The sequence below is a fragment of the Mirounga leonina genome, unplaced genomic scaffold (genome assembly GCF_011800145.1).
Source record: "Mirounga leonina isolate KUSES-001 unplaced genomic scaffold, KU_Mleo_1.0 Mir_166, whole genome shotgun sequence".
NCBI classification, from domain to species: Eukaryota; Metazoa; Chordata; class Mammalia; order Carnivora; family Phocidae; genus Mirounga; species Mirounga leonina.
The window spans coordinates 3599979-3620407 of record NW_023270418.1 but is presented as its reverse complement, the minus strand read 5'-3'; the positions used below and the strand labels follow the sequence as shown (position 1 = coordinate 3620407).

At 35.6% G+C, this 20429-nt stretch overlaps 1 protein-coding gene across 1 annotated transcript in view; it reads right to left on the bottom strand.

Moving 5' to 3' along the window:
• GAS2 (growth arrest specific 2) overlaps nucleotides 1–20429 on the bottom strand; it is a 119137-nt gene that overhangs the window by 71322 nt on the left and 27386 nt on the right. Inside the window, exon 3 of the mRNA XM_035012458.1 lies at nucleotides 7674–7815. Within this exon, the coding sequence (XP_034868349.1) occupies nucleotides 7674–7815 (142 nt within the window). The remainder of the gene's footprint in view (nucleotides 1–7673; nucleotides 7816–20429) is intronic.

Genomic DNA, 20429 nt, shown 5'->3' with positions numbered 1-20429 from the left:
TTCACACTGGTTTTGAAGGAAACTGGTTTTTAGATTTATATTTAGGAAGGAAACTTGAAAAAAAACACATTTTGGTTGAATATCATTTAATTGTGAAAATGTCATAAATTAATATTGTCCACCTTCCCAGAATAGAGAATAACAAGTTCTAATACTCAGAAAGAATGGTATGATAGAAAATACAATAAATTAGAAGTCAGAAGGATTGGGTTCTAGTCTAGGCTGCATAATTTTTTCATCTCTCAAACAGACATCTTGCCTTCTACTTGCTCTTCCTTATGAGGTGATTTTATGGTTAAAAGCACTTGGTACATATGGCAAGCACTCAATAAAGGTTACTCCCTTGCTACTTAAGTAGGGTCCACAGACCAGCAGCATTGGCATCAGCTGGGAGCTGGATAAAAATACAAATTATTGGGTCCCACCCCAGACTTATTGATCAGAACCTACATTTAAACAAGCTCTCCAGGTGATGGGTATGCACACAAATTATTGGGTCCCACCCCAGACTTATTGATCAGAGCCTACATTTAAACAAGCTCTCCAGGGTGGGTATGCACTTTAATTTTGAAGAAGCACTGTATTAACCAATGCTGTGTATTATAATAAACAATAGTTATAATTCCTCTGTTTTGCTAGAAACATTCAAATGTGCTTTGATATATATATATATATATATATATATATATGCTCTACAAATGTTTCAGATAACAGTGATGACAACGATGAATTAAAGGAAAATAATTCATGCTTTGGATTAGCCCTTTATATGTATTATGGGTATTTCTCTCCTGCCAGGATTAAAGTACAAAAGATGCTTCCCAAAAAGTGAAGGGCTAGTCACAAACCGTTCCCTGTATCATGTCACTCCTGGTAAGACCCACGCAGAAACCATTGAGAGTAAAGGTAAGAGGCAATTAGGAGTAGCACAGCAATTTAAATGCCTTCAAATGATCTCAGGGAGGCTAAAGAAAAGACTAAGAATCTCACCAGCTCATGAATGCTGAGTTTGTGTCTATCCAGATGTCTCAGAATCACTATTCACATTTAGAATAGGCTATGACATCCTTATATTCATACAAACTGGGATAATTCATTCATAATCTCATCACTATGGATGATATATAGAATAAAACCTAATTAATTGCCTTTGTGACTAAGTTGAGAAATGTCCTAGAACTAGTATTGCCCTTCCTTTCTTCAGTACCCAAACCTTATGTGAAATATGCGAAATTAATTGATTAAGTCACTAACCTTCAGAACAGCAACAAGAGGCAAGAATCTTTTCTAATTTGGTCTATATTTATGTTTTATTTTCCCCCCTACTTGAAATAATCATATGAACTTCTAAAATTAATCAAACAGAGCATCACTTTCTATAACACAGGGGCATGATCTCTGGAGGTAAATGGAGTGGAATTCAAATTCCAGCTGGGCCGTTGAGAAATGTACATGGGGCAAGTTATTTAATTCTTTGGTTTCCAGCATTCTCATTTATAAAACTTTGGTTGTTGGAGGAGTGGATATGGTAACATGTGTACTACTTAGCTACCAGTATGGAGCACATGGTTATTATTACTGAATATTGTGCAGCTAAACTGTGATTCTGGGAAAGCTAGAAAGCCATTCACTTCCCTAATTCAACCCTGACTCCACTGAGTCTTGATATAATTCTCATTCCAGGGAGACATTTAGTTCTCTCAATCAGATTCTGTACTGTTTTCTCTTACATTTGCTCTGGCATAAGGCAAATGGCTAAATTTGGAGAGAATATCTGAATTCAAAAGTAAAAAAGGGAATTGAGATGCTAATCAAGTAAGTATAAGAACAGGTGTTAAAAAACCAAAAGTCTAAAATAAATTGTCCCTGGCAAAGAAACTGAATATAAATAACCCAAGTGCTGAATGAGTATCTTGAAATTGTTGCCCTATACTGATAAAAGTAATTATAGCTTTTTTCCCACAGAAATACTCTTAGAGCCCTCAATACAGACAAGAGATGACTTATCAAACACTGGAAGGTAGACACAGATTCTTTTCCCGATGTAACAGGTGACTTTAAAGTATAAAATGGAAAACAATGTTTACAAATCCACACAGAATCCTTTTTAATTTTCTGCAGCAACATCAAACTAATACTGCAGATAGATCTGTGCTTGACCAGTGTTCAAGAAAACAAAGGATTTTGTAAAACTGCTCATCAGAGTCATGCATCAACAGAAGACAGTGCCACACAGCAAACACAAACACAGAAAATAAAAACAAAGAGCAAATCACACACATTTGCATGCTAGCACAGCAGATAGCAAACCCTTTTCTTGTTGAGTAGATTCTTTCTCTGAGAAATAGATGAAGAATAGTCACTGGCCTCCAAATCCTACAATCATCCAATAACAGAATGATATTGACACAATTATAGCAAACAAAAATGATGCATTTTTAAAGTATTCCCCCCACCTTTTTTCCCCCCATCTTCCAGCTCACCAGAATGCATACAAATTAAGCAACATAAACAAGGCTCTGGGAAAAATAATGACACTTGACAATTTCTAAATTAGTATACTAAAATAAATTACAAATAATAAATCCCCTACACAAGAATATCACTAATTGATGGAAATAGTTTCTTACTTAAAATATCTTAGAAAAATTCATATAAGTGCATCAATTTTAGGATTCATAACTTAAAACTTTTTAAGATTGAGAATAAATCACAGACTTTTGGTCTTAATTTAAATGATAAAAATGAGCCATATCAAAATAGCATTATGAGAGAAAAGGTTATTAAAGTATTTAACCTTGGAAAAAAATATTACACTTACTATTAGGGGGAATATCAATACATTCTATTAACTTTTATACCTCTGTCAAACTGAAAACAGAAATGCTTTCACACCTAGAAATCTTCTAAATATTTTTTCTTTACTCCACCATTAGAAGTAAAGTTCACTTCTTTTAAAATATTTATTGGAGGAATATTTTGTCTTTAGGCTGATAAACTATATACTATTAAGTTTAAGGAAACATTCATGTTCATCTTTTTAACCTGAAGCACAATCTTAAATATTTTTAAGGAATCCAAATGAAATCAATTATGAGACATGAAAAAAACCGATCTCCTCTAGTCACTGACCTATATATCAGCCTGATTTGAACAGTGGGGGTTATAGCTGAGCATGTGTAGACCCGTAGTGTTAAAGCATGTTCCACAGAGCGCACAAAGATCTATGTCATCTGTTTGTATAGCCGTGTAAAATTCTATTATCACTTGAAATGTCAGTTTAACCTCCATAATACAAAATTGCCATTATAATTTCAATGTGTAAAATTTTATGGCAACAAATAATGCTCTATGCAAACTGGTTCAAATTGTATCTTAATATAAATATAAGCATATATTTAATATACATATTAATATATTTTTATATGTAAGTAAATATAAATATATATAAATAATATATAAAATATAAATTAAAATGTTCAAATTGTATCTTAATATAAATAAAATTAATTGTTCATCCTTCAGATTACATGCCATACTTGTTTACTCTCTAATTTTGTTAATAGGTAACTGAAAAAGAAAATGGTATCACTTACAACGTAATTACTATTTATCTTTCCTTCAAATTCTGAATATATTTTACTGTTATTTACTAGATATAAATGGGTGACCTCATGTTCATAGCATATTGTAAGTTTCCTATATTCTTAAATAGTCTCAAGACTATTATTTTTGGTTGGTATCTATGGATGATGACTCTAGTTGGTTTAAGATATCACTAACTGTCACAGATTCCATTCATTTCCATTTGTTTTACTATTACAAAAAACATTTCAGTGAACATTCTGGTGCCTACCTCTACTTACTTCCTTTGGATAAACTTTTAGAAGTACACCAATTTGACAAAAGAACATAAACACTTGTGAGGTCTTTGATATATAATGTCAAATTGCCCTCTAAAGAAGGCATACCAATTTCTAGTTTTCTTCAGCAATGATAGATCCTATTTTTCTACATACTCAACACTAAATGTATAATTTTCTCAATCTTTACTACTTTTTCATAGTTTTTATTTGCATTTACCTTATTGCTAAGCTGTCCAACATTTTTATATCTTTATTAGATTTTTTTCATTTAAATTCAATTAGCCAACATAGAGTACATCCTTCTGTTTCAGATGCAGAGCTCAATAATTCATCAGTTGCGTATAACACCCAGAGCTCACCACATCATGTGCCCTCCTAGATTTTTTTTTGTCTTCTATGATGAGGCTGTTCATGACCTTTGTTCATTTTTCTCTTGACTCTTTTTTGAAACACTATTCAAGATATAGTGAATTTATGATCTGAGAATTGACATTTCACAGAGGAAAAATTACCAAGAATTTCATTGAAGATAAGCTACAGGTTATACTCTGTATGTGATGGTGTTGTGTGGCACCGAAAATTATCTGTCAAGAATCAAAAAGGCAAGAAACATGAGGGAAGCATATGGGATAAGCTGCTATCCATGCTCCCCAGTTCATCCCCAGCATACCTTCCCCACTACGGAGCTTTCTTGTCATTAGCTGTTGTGGAAAGAGAACAGATTGAGCGAGTTGTGAATCAAGATCCCCTTGCAAATAACTGCCCCAAAAACTCTGCAACAGAGGGTAGCATATCAGTTGCCACAAAGATAAGAACGCTTTATGCAGGCAAAGACCTTTGAACAGCTAAAGACAGAAGCCTCTTGATACACAATCAGGACAGTGATCTACTTTATCATTCATTCAAACAGATTTTCCCCCTTCATCAGGGCATCTTTTCATTTTATTTGCTATTCAAAACACTGGGACACAAAGGATGCACTTCATCTTGTGTGCTACTGAAATGAAATCTTGAGGGAGGAAAAAAAAGAAAAACCCTTGCCCTAAATTCCCTTTCAAAAGTGAGGTGTGAAAAGACATCAAGCAGGGTACACTGTTACTGTTGTGAGAAAGTCAATTCGACAATACAGAGACCAAGGCCATCAGCCGTGGCTCAATCACTTCCTTACCCACAGTGAATCATAAGAAAAATCCAAGAAGAAAGGGTTCCCCTTGGGGAAATGGAATTTCTCATTGTCCTTCCTCTTGATTATCATTAACATCTATGGGCACAGCTGTTTCCTTTCTCTGAATAATCCTGAAGTCAATGCTATAATATTGGCTCCCTTCTTCTGTCTTCATGGGGCGTATTATACTTCACCTCATGTCCTATTCTGAGCAGCAGAAATTTCAAATTTGTCTTTTCATTGAGCAGCAAACCAGAAAGCCTAACTATCTGCTTTCGTTTGGTGCTGAGAGGATTAAAAATTGCTTGAAAACTTGGTTTCATTGCAAGTTATAAGCTAAGTTATAATATAGAAGATAATCAAAATGAAAGATGTTTGAACAAAATACTCAGTAGCTATCATGTATAAATTACCTGGGACTTTCTTTTTATAAAGTCAAGTTTTTTTCAAACAGAGTGAAGAACTAGGCCATCTCAAAATTTATCTTGACATTATTTTATATTCTGCAGAGTATGTATTTATATACCAGGACCTTTATTATACAGTTGCTTTAGGCTTTATTGTTTCAAGATAAAATGTATTACTTATCTGAATGGGGTTTTAAAAAGCCATCCAAGCTTCCTGGTTTCCAACTGAAAGTTTTATTAGTTCAACTAACAAAAGAACTCAGAGGCAGGGTGGAAATTGAGACAAGGTATTCCCATTGACAGCTTGTCCTATGGTAGTCATCCACCTTGGCCTATGGTAGTCACTGAAAAAGATGCTTATTTTTTTCTCTTTTCAAATTTTTATTTAAATTCTAGTTAGTTAATATATAATGTAATATTGGTTTCAGGAGTAGAATTTAGTGATTATCACTTACATATAACTCCCAGTACTCAACAAAAGTGCCCTCCTTAATGCCCATCACCCACTGAGCCCATCCCCTGCTCACCTCTTGTTCTCTGTGGTTAAAAGTCTCTTATGCTTCCCTCTCTCTTTTTTTCCCCTTCCCCCTATGTTCATCTGTTTTGTTTCTTAAAAGATGCTTCTTAAATGAAAACCTGTTCGATAAATTTACAAATAGGGCAGTTTCCCCATGCGGCAGTTCCTTAAGCAATGCAGGGGCACTTGAGAACTTTAAATCATGATGTTGTTTGTCCACACATGAAAAATATACTCCTTGTGACTAAGATCTGAACTTACTTATTTATTATTCATTCATTAATTCATTGATTCATTTGATCTTTCAAAGATATTTTTTGCAAATAATTCCACCACACTCCCTTCCTAGAAGTCTTCACTCAGACAGTTTCCTAGACACCTGAAAGTTAAAATCTATTTGTAAAATTGCCATCAGACTGAAATAGGGCTATATCCATACACACACATCTTCCCCCAAGTTTGGTTTACTTTAATGAGAGGAAATAGTAAGAGCAGTCAAAGTCCATTTATATAACGATCACTCGAGGAGCACACTATTGTACATACTAGGCTCCTGAGCAATTACTCTTTATTTTTTCCTTCAGGTATAAAATGTTCTCCTAGTCTAAATTCACATAATTTTCTTCTCTGTTGAGAGAATCCTCAGAAATCTGATGGCAATCTTTTCCATATCACATTCACTCCTCTTAGTGCAAATACAAATTTCCGTAAGCATATAAAATGGTAAGATTTTAGCTGTTACTGTCAATTTCCTAGGTTCAGCAGGGAAATGTTGTTTTGTGAGGCCTAGGGGCAAAGGGTATTCTGTGTGGAAGGCAATTTGTATGCTTGTTCTCTCTGATGGATGCTCAGCTTACTTTGATGCTAATATTTGGTATTATGTGATTTTTGTGGATTGATTGTTTAAAGCCTCAGGCAAAAGAACCAAGGCTCCCCCCTCCTTTCTTCACTCAGTTCTGTTTTCATTAGAAGGGGGCTTTAATTCCAATACTCTCCATATGAGAGCTGTTCTGGGCAAAGCTGGTACAGGAAGATTGAACATTTAACGGTAGCATATCAAGTAATATCGAAACGCTGAACAATATCCGTTTTCTCCCAAGGAAATGCAAAAGCTTGTTCTGTGGTCTGGACATGGATTTGCCAAAATTCAATCATAAGGCAAAATAAGACAAGAACCCCACAATTATCTGGGTAGGTTTAGACACTAAGGTATCTATCTTTTATTTCACCATTTTCAATTATTCCAATCTCCTGCTTGCATACCTGATTTTTAACTCACTAAAAATAGATAAACTGTTTCAACAAAGATAGACTTTACAGGAAATGGTGTTTCAGCCTTTGGTGGAGGTAAAAAACAATAGTGCCTTTATGGCTGGATCATATACACCTCTTTCTAGTCCAGGTTAGAGTCCGGTGGCAAAATGTAAGCCTCCATTTTCCAAATATCCCCCATTTGGCATTGTATATACTTGATTTTAGCTTGGAATTGTGCTACTTATATTCCTACCCTTTCACGCACGAAGTACCAACAGTAAAAGCCATGCATTTTCTACCTTCAAAGATTCATATTTACAACAAACCTGCAATTGACATCAAACTTTGAATTTTTTTCAAGTTAACAATCTATGAAATGACATCACACAAAAAAACTTTTGATAGTTAGACTGACAAAGATACATAATAATTTTATCAGCTAGAATTCTGAAGGAAATACATACCCAAACCTTCCGATTCAAATAGACACGTTTCATCTACCCCTAAATCTCGGCACCAGGATAAGAAATTTGCTGTATTGTCTCGGGCAAAAAAGGAGCCTGAGGGTGCAGTGGCTTTGCACGGAATCTTCTTCAAGGGCAGATTCTGAAAAACAAAGAAATCTCACTCTGGTGGAATATCCGGCAAAGTCATCACAGCAACCAATTAAATATACATTCATGTTTTCAACAAAACGTTTTGGAATGACTGCATATCAATAAATAGGTTTTGAAGAGGTATAGAAAAGGAAGTAAAATGCACATGAAACTTAGTTGTCTTTAAGAAACTATAAAAAAATCTGTGCGTATAAACAAATCTTGGACTTTTTCTTTTTTACCATCTTGTAGTAATACAAGCAAGTTCCTTCCCTGGCTCACATTGCCTTTTTTCTTTCTCTTCTATTTTAGGTTTTTTTTTTTTGGCCTTATGTTCCATCCAATATTCTATCATTATTTCTCAAAAATTATTCATAAATGTATTTTCCATTTGTGAAAGAAGAATGAAACACAAATATGCTACATGAATATAAACAATATGTAACACACAAACCTGCATTCTTATATGCACACACACACATATCAATATATTATATTATTAATAATATACATAATAGTATAAAAATAATTCTGTTGGATTTCTGCTATCTGACCCTGAAACATATTGACATTATGCATCATTTTTCTTATGGGATAAGAAAATGCTTAAGGGGTGCCTGGGTGGCTCAGTCGGTTAAGCGGCCGCCTTCAGCTGAGGTCATGATCTCGGGGTCCTGAGATCGAGCCCCTTGTAGGGCTGCCTGCTCAGGCGGGAGCCTGCTTCTCCCTCCGCCCTTCCTCCTGCTCATGCTCTCTCTCTCAAATAAATAAAAACTTTAAAGAAAAGAAAAGAAAATGCTTAAGATAAGGGAGGGTATGAACCTGGACAGACTTTCTTATTAACAGTCTGCCATAAAATTTTAGCCAGCAAACTTCTACTGACACCATACCAAGTGTTAGAGAGGTGTGTGGTCTTATTTTCTTTACTAGAACATAACCAGTGTCCATGGCATTCCAGGAAGTCACAGAATGCAATTCTCTGTGACATGAAAAACTGAACAATGGATTTGGATGATGTGGGCTACATAGAACTTCACCTCAAAGAGAGAAAAGATCAAGGGAGAAACACTTTGTGATTTAAGTTCATAAATAGAATGTTTCCTTCATTCACTGGGAACCACAAATAAAAGCAAAATGTTGTTGATTGTTCAACTCATTTGCAAGAATGGTTATAAAAAATGAGATAGTAGCCTTAGAGGATTGGTGAAGTTCTACTAACATCATACTATTACTAGAGTTCTTCATGTCTGAGGCTTTTATGGCCCACATAACTAAAATATTCAGTTACTACATCACTCAAAGTCTGTGTCTGTCCACTCTCAAAGGTCCATCTCTTTCTTGCTGATTGAATTTAATTTAGAGGAGACATAATGAAGATTTTTGCATGAATACACAAATATTTATATAGCTATATATTTTAGGCATTACTGATATAAATATATATGAGGTTACTTGTGTAGCAATACCCCCTGTACCATTTTGGTTAAGTAAAAGTTTTCAAGGAAATTATTTTCTATATAAGTTGTAAAACCAATCATAAATAGCATAGTGTAATATCTCCTTTATAAAATATTTGCAAACATCACTCAGTATTTATTAAAATAAAAAAAATCCTTAAATCTAGCAATTCACTTCTAAGTATATATCTTAAAGATATGATAGCATTAGTGCTTAAAATATATCTATATCTATATATTTGTTGCAACAGTGATTGAATAAGAAAATATAGAAATAAGAATATGCCAAAAGAGGGCTGGTGGAATAATACATAGTATACATACAATGGAATTCTATGCATTTAAAAAGAGTAAGATAAATGTATATATGTTGAACTATACAGATGTTCAGTATGTACTTGTAAGCAGAAACAAATAATTTGCAAACAGATATGTGTACCACAATTTCATTTTATGATCATGTGTATATGTGTACACTATATATATATATATACACACACACACAGATGGCCATATATAAGGTGAAAGTGCATGTAAATATGTTGTATTATAAATATGAATATTGTACTCATTTTTTAAAAAGATTTTATTTATTTGACAGAGAGAGACAGCAAGGAGAGAACACAGCAGGGGGAGTGGGAGAGGGAGAAGCAGGCCCCCCGTGGAGCAGGGAGCCCAATGCGGGGCTTGATCCCAGGACCCTGGGATCATGACCTGAGCCGAAGGCAGACGCTTAACAACTGAGCCACCCAGGCACCCCTATTGTACTCATTTTTATAATGTTAGTTTAGGGAAAATTTAAGAAGGACATGCACAAAATTGATAGTAATTACCTTTGAGGAAGGTGATTGATGCATAGTTTCATTTACTTCATTACATAATTTTAAAATAAGTAGGAGGATTTTATTTTATTTTTTTATTTTATTTTATTTATTCATTTGAAAGAGAGAGAGACAGAGAGAGCACAAACAAGGGGAGAGGCAGAGGGAGTGGGAGAAGCAGACTCCCCGCTGAGCTGGGTGCCTGACATGGGGCTCCATCCCAGGACCTGGAAATCATGACTTGAGCCGAAGACAGACGCTTAACCATCCAAGTCACCTAGGCACCCCAAGTAGGATTTTAAATGACTTTTACATCTTATCAATATTTTCAGATTAAATAATCAAAGTTGGTAAATTGTGTCAGCTAAAACATAAGAGGATTTGCTGGAAACAAAAATCTCCAAGAGGTGACTATAAAGCTTTTTTATGATAAGACTAAAGCAAAGATCATCTCTAAGAAAAGAACATAAATAGATTCAAATACAGAGCCACGTTAAGATTTGCCACCTCTATCCCTGAATAGAGAAATAATAAAATGTGGAAAACCACTTAAGACCCAGGAATGAGTTTGCATAGAGGAAGTATAACTTAGAAATTATAAACTATTTGACAATGCTAAGGACACCTAAGGACATAAGGCTCAAGGCTTGTGTAGCGGAAATAAATACAATATCCATTTTGCACTTGAGAAGCTAGAGATTGATGTGACACTTAATCTACCAAGGGACATATTTTGAGAGAATACCCAAAAGCAACAAGCCCTCAGAAATCAGTCAACCTACTCTTTAAGAACTTAAAAGGACAAGCACCGAGTATAGAAGTGAAAACAACATTTTCCCCTACAAGGTTCTGGTCCTTACAAAGTCATTTACATAACATATACCTGAGGATAAGTATTTAAATTCATTCTTATTCAAAGACATGAAAGTTATTTTAGGACAAATAAAATGAAAGCTGGCTACTGATATTTCATAACTTGGGGATATCCAATGCAGAGGAATTCAATAGTAACAGCAATCAAACAAGGCAGTAGTAAAGTGATTTATGGGATATCTGTATCTGTTCTGGACCTGTCAGATTTAGTGCTTCTATGTCATCTGAAGACTTAGGACACTGTAAACAGAGTGAATGGTAGCTTCCAGTCCTCATCCAGATGAAATGTTTTACTTGGTAAAATTTTAAGAAGTCATCCTCATTAGTCCAGATGACTAATGAATTGAGCCCTCACACAGAGTACCTATTTATAGGTCATCACGCATAACCAGGTGTAAGGATCTCTGTGCGATGGCTAAGAGCAGTCGCGTGCTTGTGGGATCTAATATTCTTCCTGGTTGAACATCGACTCCAAATCAAAGGTCTTTCCAGGGTTACTGTGCCATTTATAATGAAGAGTCTTAGGGCATAAGTTTGATTTCATTTGAATTAAAGAACAAATGATTCAATAATATCAGCACTCAATACCTTTGGAACTTAAAAGTATTTTTGACATCTTTTACGCAAATGTGTTTATAAAGCTCTGAAAACCTTGGCAATTAGATCGCTTCCAGTTCTGTGATTTTTTAATAATTTTTTTATTATGTTATGTTAATCACCATACATTACATCATTAGTTTTTGATGTAGTGTTCCATGATTCATTGTTTGCATATAACACCCAGCACCCAGTGCTCCATTCAGTACATGCTCTCTTTAATACCCATCACAAGCTAACCCATCCCCCCACCCCCCTCCCCTCTGTGATTTTTTTTAATTGTTAATTTCTCTCGGTTCTCATGAAAATCCTAGGGGGGGAAAATAGCTCTGGATCTCTTCTTTAATATCATTAAATAAAAATAAAAACCAATAGATTGAATAACAACTATTTCCTTGTTGATTTCCTTGCCAAGGAAATCTTTTTTTTTTTTAAAGATTTTATTTATTTATTTGAGAGAGAATGAGATAGAGAGAGCATGAGAGGGGGGAGGGGCAGAGGGAGAAGCAGACTCCCCGCTGAGCAGGGAGCCCGATGCGGGACTCGATCCTGGGACTCCAGGATCATGACCTGAGCCGAAGGCAGTCGCTTAACCAACTGAGCCACCCAGGCGCCCGCCAAGGAAATCTTGAAGGAGAGTTTTAGAATAGAGAACTGCCTTAAGTAATGATGGATGTGTATACCTGAAAGACTGAAAATTGACCACAGATATGGAGAGGAAGACTTCTGATCTAAAGAACTGGAGATTCAAAAGGGAACTTCCCCACATGGCTCATCTGATATATCTTCCCTATTAGTTTTCCCTTTACTGCTCACCTCTTCAAACAATTCCTACAGCATTTAAATTATAGACCATCTTCAGTTATTTACTAAGTTTTTCCAGACAGTGCGGTTACATATTATGTCCTCAAAACCTGACTGAGGAATGCATGCATGAATGGTAAGACGACTCCACAAAGTAGACTGTAATCAACATGGGGCAGGAGTAAACACTGTATTAGAGTTTTCACATTCCCAGGGGACACATTTTCAGGGCCTTCAAAATTCACTAAATTCATAGCATAATTTATATATTAAACGATTTCCATAAATTAAGAAATGTATAACTGAAAAATTTAAGTGACAACTTTGAGCTATTTTTGGAAGTTACTGAATAGAGAATGATGACTTGAGAATAATCGCCAAGCTGAACTGAGATTGGGTAAAAATTTAGGTACACTTACTTGCAAGAGTCACACTGCTGTATCCCAGGCTCCATGGTCTGGATTCCATATTTTGTGTTAGCAAAATGAGAAGTGACTTCTAGTAAACCATCACACGGATGCACATTAATTTTTCTAATATCAAGAGTCTAATGTTTACTTTTTTTCTCTCAGTGGGATTAACTCAGGATATGTATTCATGGCCCCCCAAATACTTAGAGACCGGATGATTAATGTACAAAAGAATGGTTTTGTGCCTTCGCTTTCCCTTCAGGGAATAAGCAGATTAGGTTGCAATAAGAAGAATTTAAATTTACTTCTAAAGGCTTTTAATTTACTCCATTATCTGCTGGGGCTTTGGAGTCCAATTCCCTGAGTTCACACTCAGCTATCTCACCTTCTTGGGATGGTATTTTGGGCAAATTACTTAATGTTTCTGTGCCTCACTCTCCTAGTCAATGCACATAGAAAACAATGCATCTCATCAGCTAAGCGTGTGTGAATGTGAATTAAATAATATAATTCAAGTACAGAAGTAAGTGTTCCTTACAGTTTATTCATTATCCCTGTTATCAATGCACATAAAAATATGCTGAATTTACCTATGATTTCCTTATTTCATATTTTCTTGCAAATATTTCTTTTTGTTGTTGTTGTTATGGGTACCAGAACTCAGAAAAAGACTGACAGCCAATTTACTTCTATCTTCATCCTAAACTTGAACCTCACTTTTAGAGTAGTTTTCCAATAGAACTTTCTGTGATGGTGGGAATGTTCTAGTAACCACTAGTGACATGGGGCTATTGAACACTTGAACTGTGGTGTGACTGGGGAACTAATTTGTAACTTTTACTTAATTTTAATCTATGTGAGATGATGGATGTTCGCTGAACCTATTGTGGGATTCATTTCATAATATATGTGAATCAAACCATCATGCTGTATGCCTTAAACATATATATTGACGTATGTCAAGTACTTCTCACTAAAATTGGGAAAAAAAATCCATTTAAAATTAAATAGCCACATGTGGCTTGTGGCCATCCTATTAGCACATGTGTAATAGGAAAAGGGAAGCCATTATTTGGGGTTTGCGAGTTCAATATTTGACCACTTGCCTAGTTTCCCTTGAACTAATACCATTCCCATGTCTTTCAACTACCCTCAAATCTAATAGTTCCCCTGAATATAGTTACTGGGACAAAACTATTTTGGTCACTTGCAAAGAGTTTACTTGTACGCTGCAGAGTTCAACCTGTGTATGTCCTAGTTAAGGTTGTGAGTGTTACAGCTTCAAAAGGGTGGTAGTGATTATTTATATACGTATAGATCTATTTATAATCCTTATAATAGCCTACACCTAGAGAACCAGGATCTTATTTTTCTTTAAGAATATTTATTTACTTACTTGACACAGAGAGAGAGAGAGAGAGAGAGAGATAGAGAGAGCACAAGCAGGGGAAGCAGGAGAGGGAGAAACAGGCTACCCACTGAGCAGGGAGCTGGATGTGGGGCTCGATCCCAGGACCCGGGATCATGACCTAAGCTGAAGGCAGACACTTAACCGACTGAGCCACCCAGGCGCCCCCGAACCAGGCTCTTATTTACCATTATACTGCCATAGCATCAAATATAGTGCAGTACTAGACACAGTACTGACTTATTTTTTTCCTGAATCATATGGTGGGTGGCAAAGGAAGGAATTAACACCGTGAGTGTAAATCATGCCTTAGGCACACAAAACTTCCTTTCATAGAGATTATCCTATTTAATTCTCAAAACATGATGCCCTGAATTAGGCAGGTGTTAGTTTCTCTATTTTCCAAGACAAAAAAATGGAGCTCATATGCAGTTTAAATCAAATCATTCAATCTCTTATACCCATACATGTCTAACTGTTCTTTGACAGCTCACCAATGCCTGGAAGTTAATATATTTCAGCAGTTGATTTATTCCCCTATTTTGGGGCCAGGTAACATTAAAATCAAGCATATGTACTCTCTTTCCCCATCCAAACTACAAAGAAAATTGAGAGAATGCCCTCTCCACTTTTCTACATGCAGTGAACTGAAAATTTAATACTAGTAGTTTAAATAATCCATTCTTCACAAAAGTTTGAGACAAACTACTCCCTTTGATTACATCGAGTAGGCATTTCAGATATAAAACAGAAGAGATACATAAAAGAAGATGTGGAAATTGCCAAGAACTAATATCTTTCTTTTTCCAAAGGGTATATAGAATGTACTGTTCAAATATGCAGGCAATAAAGTCACTCTTTCCATTATGGAAAGAATGTTTCCATTTGCATCCCCTTGCTGCTTTTAGTTTCACTATATATTTTCCTGAAGAAAACCTCTCGATAAAATTATTTGAACATTTACGGTATCAAGGTATCTAACTATAACTACCAAGTGGCTTTAGAAAGGATGAAAATGTATTCTTTAAGATCAAAATTATTAAAATGAAAAATAGGGGGGAAATTCTTTCTGGTACCACCGGCCTCTCCTGGGGATTCTGCAATAGGACCTCATGCCTCTGACAGAGTGAGCTGTGATTTAGTACAGTAGCAGTTGAATTCACTGGATTGAATTCAAAATGGACATCGCCTCTCTTTTCCTTCTCCAGATATATTCCACTCTAAAGAGAACAGGTCTTATAATAAAATTTAGTGTAATCTTCATAACCACATAAATTTTAAAAATATGAAAAAAAAGGTTTCTCATATCCAAATTCTGGTATACCCAGTAAAATCATGAGGAAGTCACTTGAATAATAGTGATAGAAAAATATGTTAAGATTTTGAGTCATCTGAAATTATCTCTGCCATAATGTAAAATGATGCTGGCAATGAAGTTCAAGCTCAGTGCTCAAACTTCAGGCTTAAAGGATGAGAAGGATAATGAAAAGTTATGATGTAAATGAGCTGAAAACTTACATACACATGAAAACCTGCACATGGATATTCATAGCATGCTTTATTATTTAAAGCATTTATTTATTTAAACATGCTTTATTCATAATTGCCAAAATGTGGAAACAAGCAAGATGCCCTTCAATAGGTGAATGAAACTCTCATACATCCAGATAATGGAATATTACTCAGCACTAAAAAGAAATGAGCTATCAAGCTATAAAAGACATGTTGGAACCTTAAATGTATATTACTGAGTGAAAGAAGCCAATCTGAAAAGGTTATATATTACATGATTCCAACTATATGACATTCTAGAAAAGGTAAAGCTATAGAAACAGTAAAATAATTAAAGGTTAGGGAAAAGAGAGGGATGCATAGGAAATTCATCATGAGATTCATCACACGGGATTTTTAGGGTGGTGAAACTACTCTATATGATACTATAATGATGGACATACATCATTATACATTTGTGAAAACCCATAGAATGCACAACCCCAAGAGTTAATCCTAATGTAACCATGGACTTCGAGTGATAATGACGTGTCAACGTAGGTTCATTATTTGTAACAAATGTACCATTCTGTTGTACTTCCTGCTCAATTGTGCCATGAACTTAAAACAGCTCTAAAAATTAAAGTATATGAAAGCATTATTATGTTATTGATAGTTGTTTAAAAGCACCAAATGCTTCTAAAAGGAGAAAAAAATATGCTGTTAAACAGAAAATGCATTCTTTCCATTTTTATGTACATTGTGCCTAATTTTACATATACACCCATAAGGGAATCATTATATAAATGCTACACTACTATGAAAAGCTTCTGTTCTCCCAACTAATTATTCACATATGACTACCCAGAGATTAGCTTCTTAAAAATTTCAAAAGTCTAGTCCTACACTTTAAAATTCAGTTAATTGCTATGGCTAATGATTTTAAATAGAAATCATTTAATCTGATTCAATTCAACCAACCATTATTAAATCACAACTCCATATCAGTTGTGACACTCGGCACTGCAGACTGAAATACAAAAAAGATAAGGACAGGTTTCCTTTCAGGAGACCTTCAGTGTCTTTTGAGAAAAAGACTTTAAAATCATCATTTCATATGGTGAGAAATACAACAGAAGTTTAAGTATTTAAATAGGAGTTAAAATTTAGCTCTTTGGGAAATTTCAGGGTGTGTGCATTTAACTTTGGGGAGGGGTTGACTGGACATCATTATAGGAAGACCTTACATATGAGCAGCAATGTACAAAACTGAAGGATCTCAAACGCTCAACAGGCATAGAAAAGAAGGGCAGTACATTCTATAAAGTGAAACATCTGATGAGACCTGACTAAGCACTGGGCATTATGATTGAGTGCAGAATGCATGTAGAAGAGAAAATGAGACCAGAAAAGTCAACTGGGCCAGAATCATAAAAGGTATTTTATACCTAACAAGAATTACCAATATTATAATTCCAATCAGGGTTATAAAGGCCCAGAAGTGGCCAGGCAAATCAAATAAAAGAATGAAGTGGCTAGCTCCTGGGGGATTATAAGGAGTTGTGGGGATTGTGGAAAACTGAAGAGCTCATGCCATATCCAGGAGGGGCAGCCATATTTATTTAATTCTAAGTGGTTACCATAAAAAAATACAGTCTCACTGTTGTTAGACCTTCCATTTTCTTAGATGAATTTAGAAATCCAGATATTTTCATGTGAAAATCCCTTGACTTTGAACAATTGAATGTGTAGACAGATGCATGTGATTGCCTGCTTATAATCTCAGTGTTCCTACTGGGGAATAATGAAAAGATTTTAACATTTTAAACTAAGAAGGAATCCAACTATACGTGTCCTCTGGAAAAATAATTATGTCATTTGTTGTCAAGGGTAAATTGAAGGAATGAAGAAAAAATTGTAGATAACTCTATGGAAGTAAAAAAAAAAAGCGATTTCTTTTTGTTCTGCATCTTCTGTCTTCACAGCTGGAGTATCAAGACTGCAAGAATCAGGCTTCAATGGGAAGAAGAAAAACTTACTCTGTGAATATGAAAGATTTCTCAGAGAAAGGGCTGTTGGATACCAGGCACAGTAGTCCCTCAGATTCTCAACAAAATTAATAGTAATTGTTAATTATTAATTAATTATAGTGGCTCAGACAAAATGATGATAGGTTTTTTTTTTTTTAAGATTTTATTTATTTATTTGACAGAGAGAGACATAGCAAGAGAGGGAACACAAGCAGGAGGAGTGGGAGAGGGAGAAGCAGCCTTCCCGCCAAGTAGGGAGCCTGATGCGGGACTGGATCCCAGGACTCTGTGATCATGACATGAGCAGAAGGCAGACGCTTAACCACTGAACCACCCAGGTGCCCCAAAATGATGATAGTTTTACAGACATTCTTGAGAATATATGTTAGTTTTCTGCATTAAGGAAACAAGCAAGAAAATTCTTTTAAATTCTTTTAAAATGGGTCTTGAATTTTTTTCCTTCCCCACAAAGATCTTGTACATTTTAAGACATAATAATTTATAATTATTGGCAGCAAATTCTGAGTTCAAAGAGGCACCGATTCTAATATTTTAGTTAAAACTACTTTTTGGTAGGCATGTGTAAAATATCCAACAAAGAAAAGCATTATCAGAATTCCCAAGATTGTTTCCTGAATGGATTCCAGGAAGCCCAGTTTATTTTAGCGGCTAACATACTTCCAAACACCTTTTGAACAAAGACTTTCTCTCTCTCTCTCTCTCTCATTTTGTTTTGGTAACTTCATTGCACTGCAGGTTTGGGGCACACTGTAAGTGTTCATCAAGAGGGATATCTCCCTAGACTCTCAGTAAATTTGAAAGATTTACTGAGGGAATGTTAAACTAATAATAAATCAAAGAGGCAAGGCTTATGCCTTGAAACTGCAACTGACCAGCAATAAGATGCAGTCAACAAGAACAGTTACTTGATCTATTTAACCTTTTGGAACTTAAGATCTATCATTCACAACATGTTTTAAGAATTAAATAAGATGGGGAGCTTGGGTGGCTCAGTCGTTAGGCGTCTGCCTTCGGCTCAGGTCATGATGCCAGGGTCCTGGGATCGAGTCCCACATCAGGCTCCCTCCTCGAGGGGAAGCCTGCTTCTTCCTCTCCCACTCCCGCTGCTTGTGTTCCTGCTCTCGCTATCTCTGTCTCTGTCAAATAAATAAATAAAATCTTAAAAAAAAAAAAAGAATTAAATAAGATGTTTTGGAAAGTGCCTAATACTAATCCTAGATGATTGCTTATCTTCAATTAATGTTAATTTTTTTTTCAAATACATGTCTACTTTTGGTCTATTTACAAAGAAGGCCCTGAGGGGAGCTGAAAAAATAGTTATAAGTTACATTGTCACATCTGTAATTACTGTAATAAGCCCGCAAGTATTTAGGGAAAAAAATTTAAAAACAGATGCTCCACATTTGTATGGCGATTTAATCACAATTTGTTTTTATCCATCTTCTAATTTTTTTTCATTATTATACTGTGCATTCATATCAGTTCTCCACACTCTAATTAGAGTGGACTTTTCAAAAGGCAAATTTAGCTTCCCAGTGCTTTTAGGATAAAGACAAAGCTCCTTATAAGTTCAACTTCCACTGTTTGTATTAGTCTTGTTCCCACCTGCTGACCTAGCATCATGACTTCACAATCTCCCCTATTGGCCCACCAGCTTCTGCTCCCACTCTTGCATGCTCCCCATGCTCCCTCCCACCACACAGCCCCGACATATAACGGTTCTCTCTGCCTTTCCCTTACCTCTTTGCCCAACTGAGTTTGCCAACTCACTTGCTTATATTTTTTTCTTGAGCAGAAATGTAAGGCGTGGTGTGAGAGGGAGCCCACAAGGCTCATAACCCTTGGGTAACCATGGGGGTATACTGCATAGAAACCCATGATTTTCCCCCCAATCCTACTCTTCCCCTGCCTTTCCAATTGTAAAATAAAGCACCACCATTCATTTCTTTACATATGAAACCCTGGACCAATCTCCCTCACTTTTCCATCCAGTTCATCACCAAATCCCACCAAGCCAACGAAAGGGGAGCAGATATGCCACCCCAACATATACCACTTTGGCATATTGATTATTTTGAATTAGAAGTACTTGAAAACAGCCAGAACAAAAAGGTCTGTCTCTCAGACAGCAGGAGATAAATCTCTCGTGTAAAATGTACCCTCCCTGTTACAGCAGGGTATATGGCATCCTTATGGACATATGGAGAATGGACATTGAGGGCCAAGAAGTCTGTATAAACAAACCTTATGCTTCTTTACTTCTTCATCAATATACTACCCCGAGTCCAACCCCATTTGTCTTGTCAATTCTTCACAAATGTACTGTTTCTTTGTCTAAAATATATAAAAGCTTCCTGCTTTGGTCCCTTCTTTGAGTCATGTATTTTTATGGGACTCCCAAACATATGAAATTTAATTTGTTTTTTCTTCTATTAATTTGTCTTATGTCAGTTTAATTACTAGACTAGCCAAAGAACTTAGAAAGGAAGAAAGGAAACATTTTCCATCCCTACCCCACCAAGTTTTGATAGATCTCAAAACCATCTGCTTCTTTGTGGACCACTGCTAGCGTCCTAGGCTAATGGTCATTATCTCTCACCCGACCAGGGCAATAGCTTTCTAAGAGGGCTCCTCACTTCCACATTCACCTCTCTATTCCAATCCATTTACCTCCCTGCGAATGTCATCTTTTTAAAAGACTTTATCATGCTC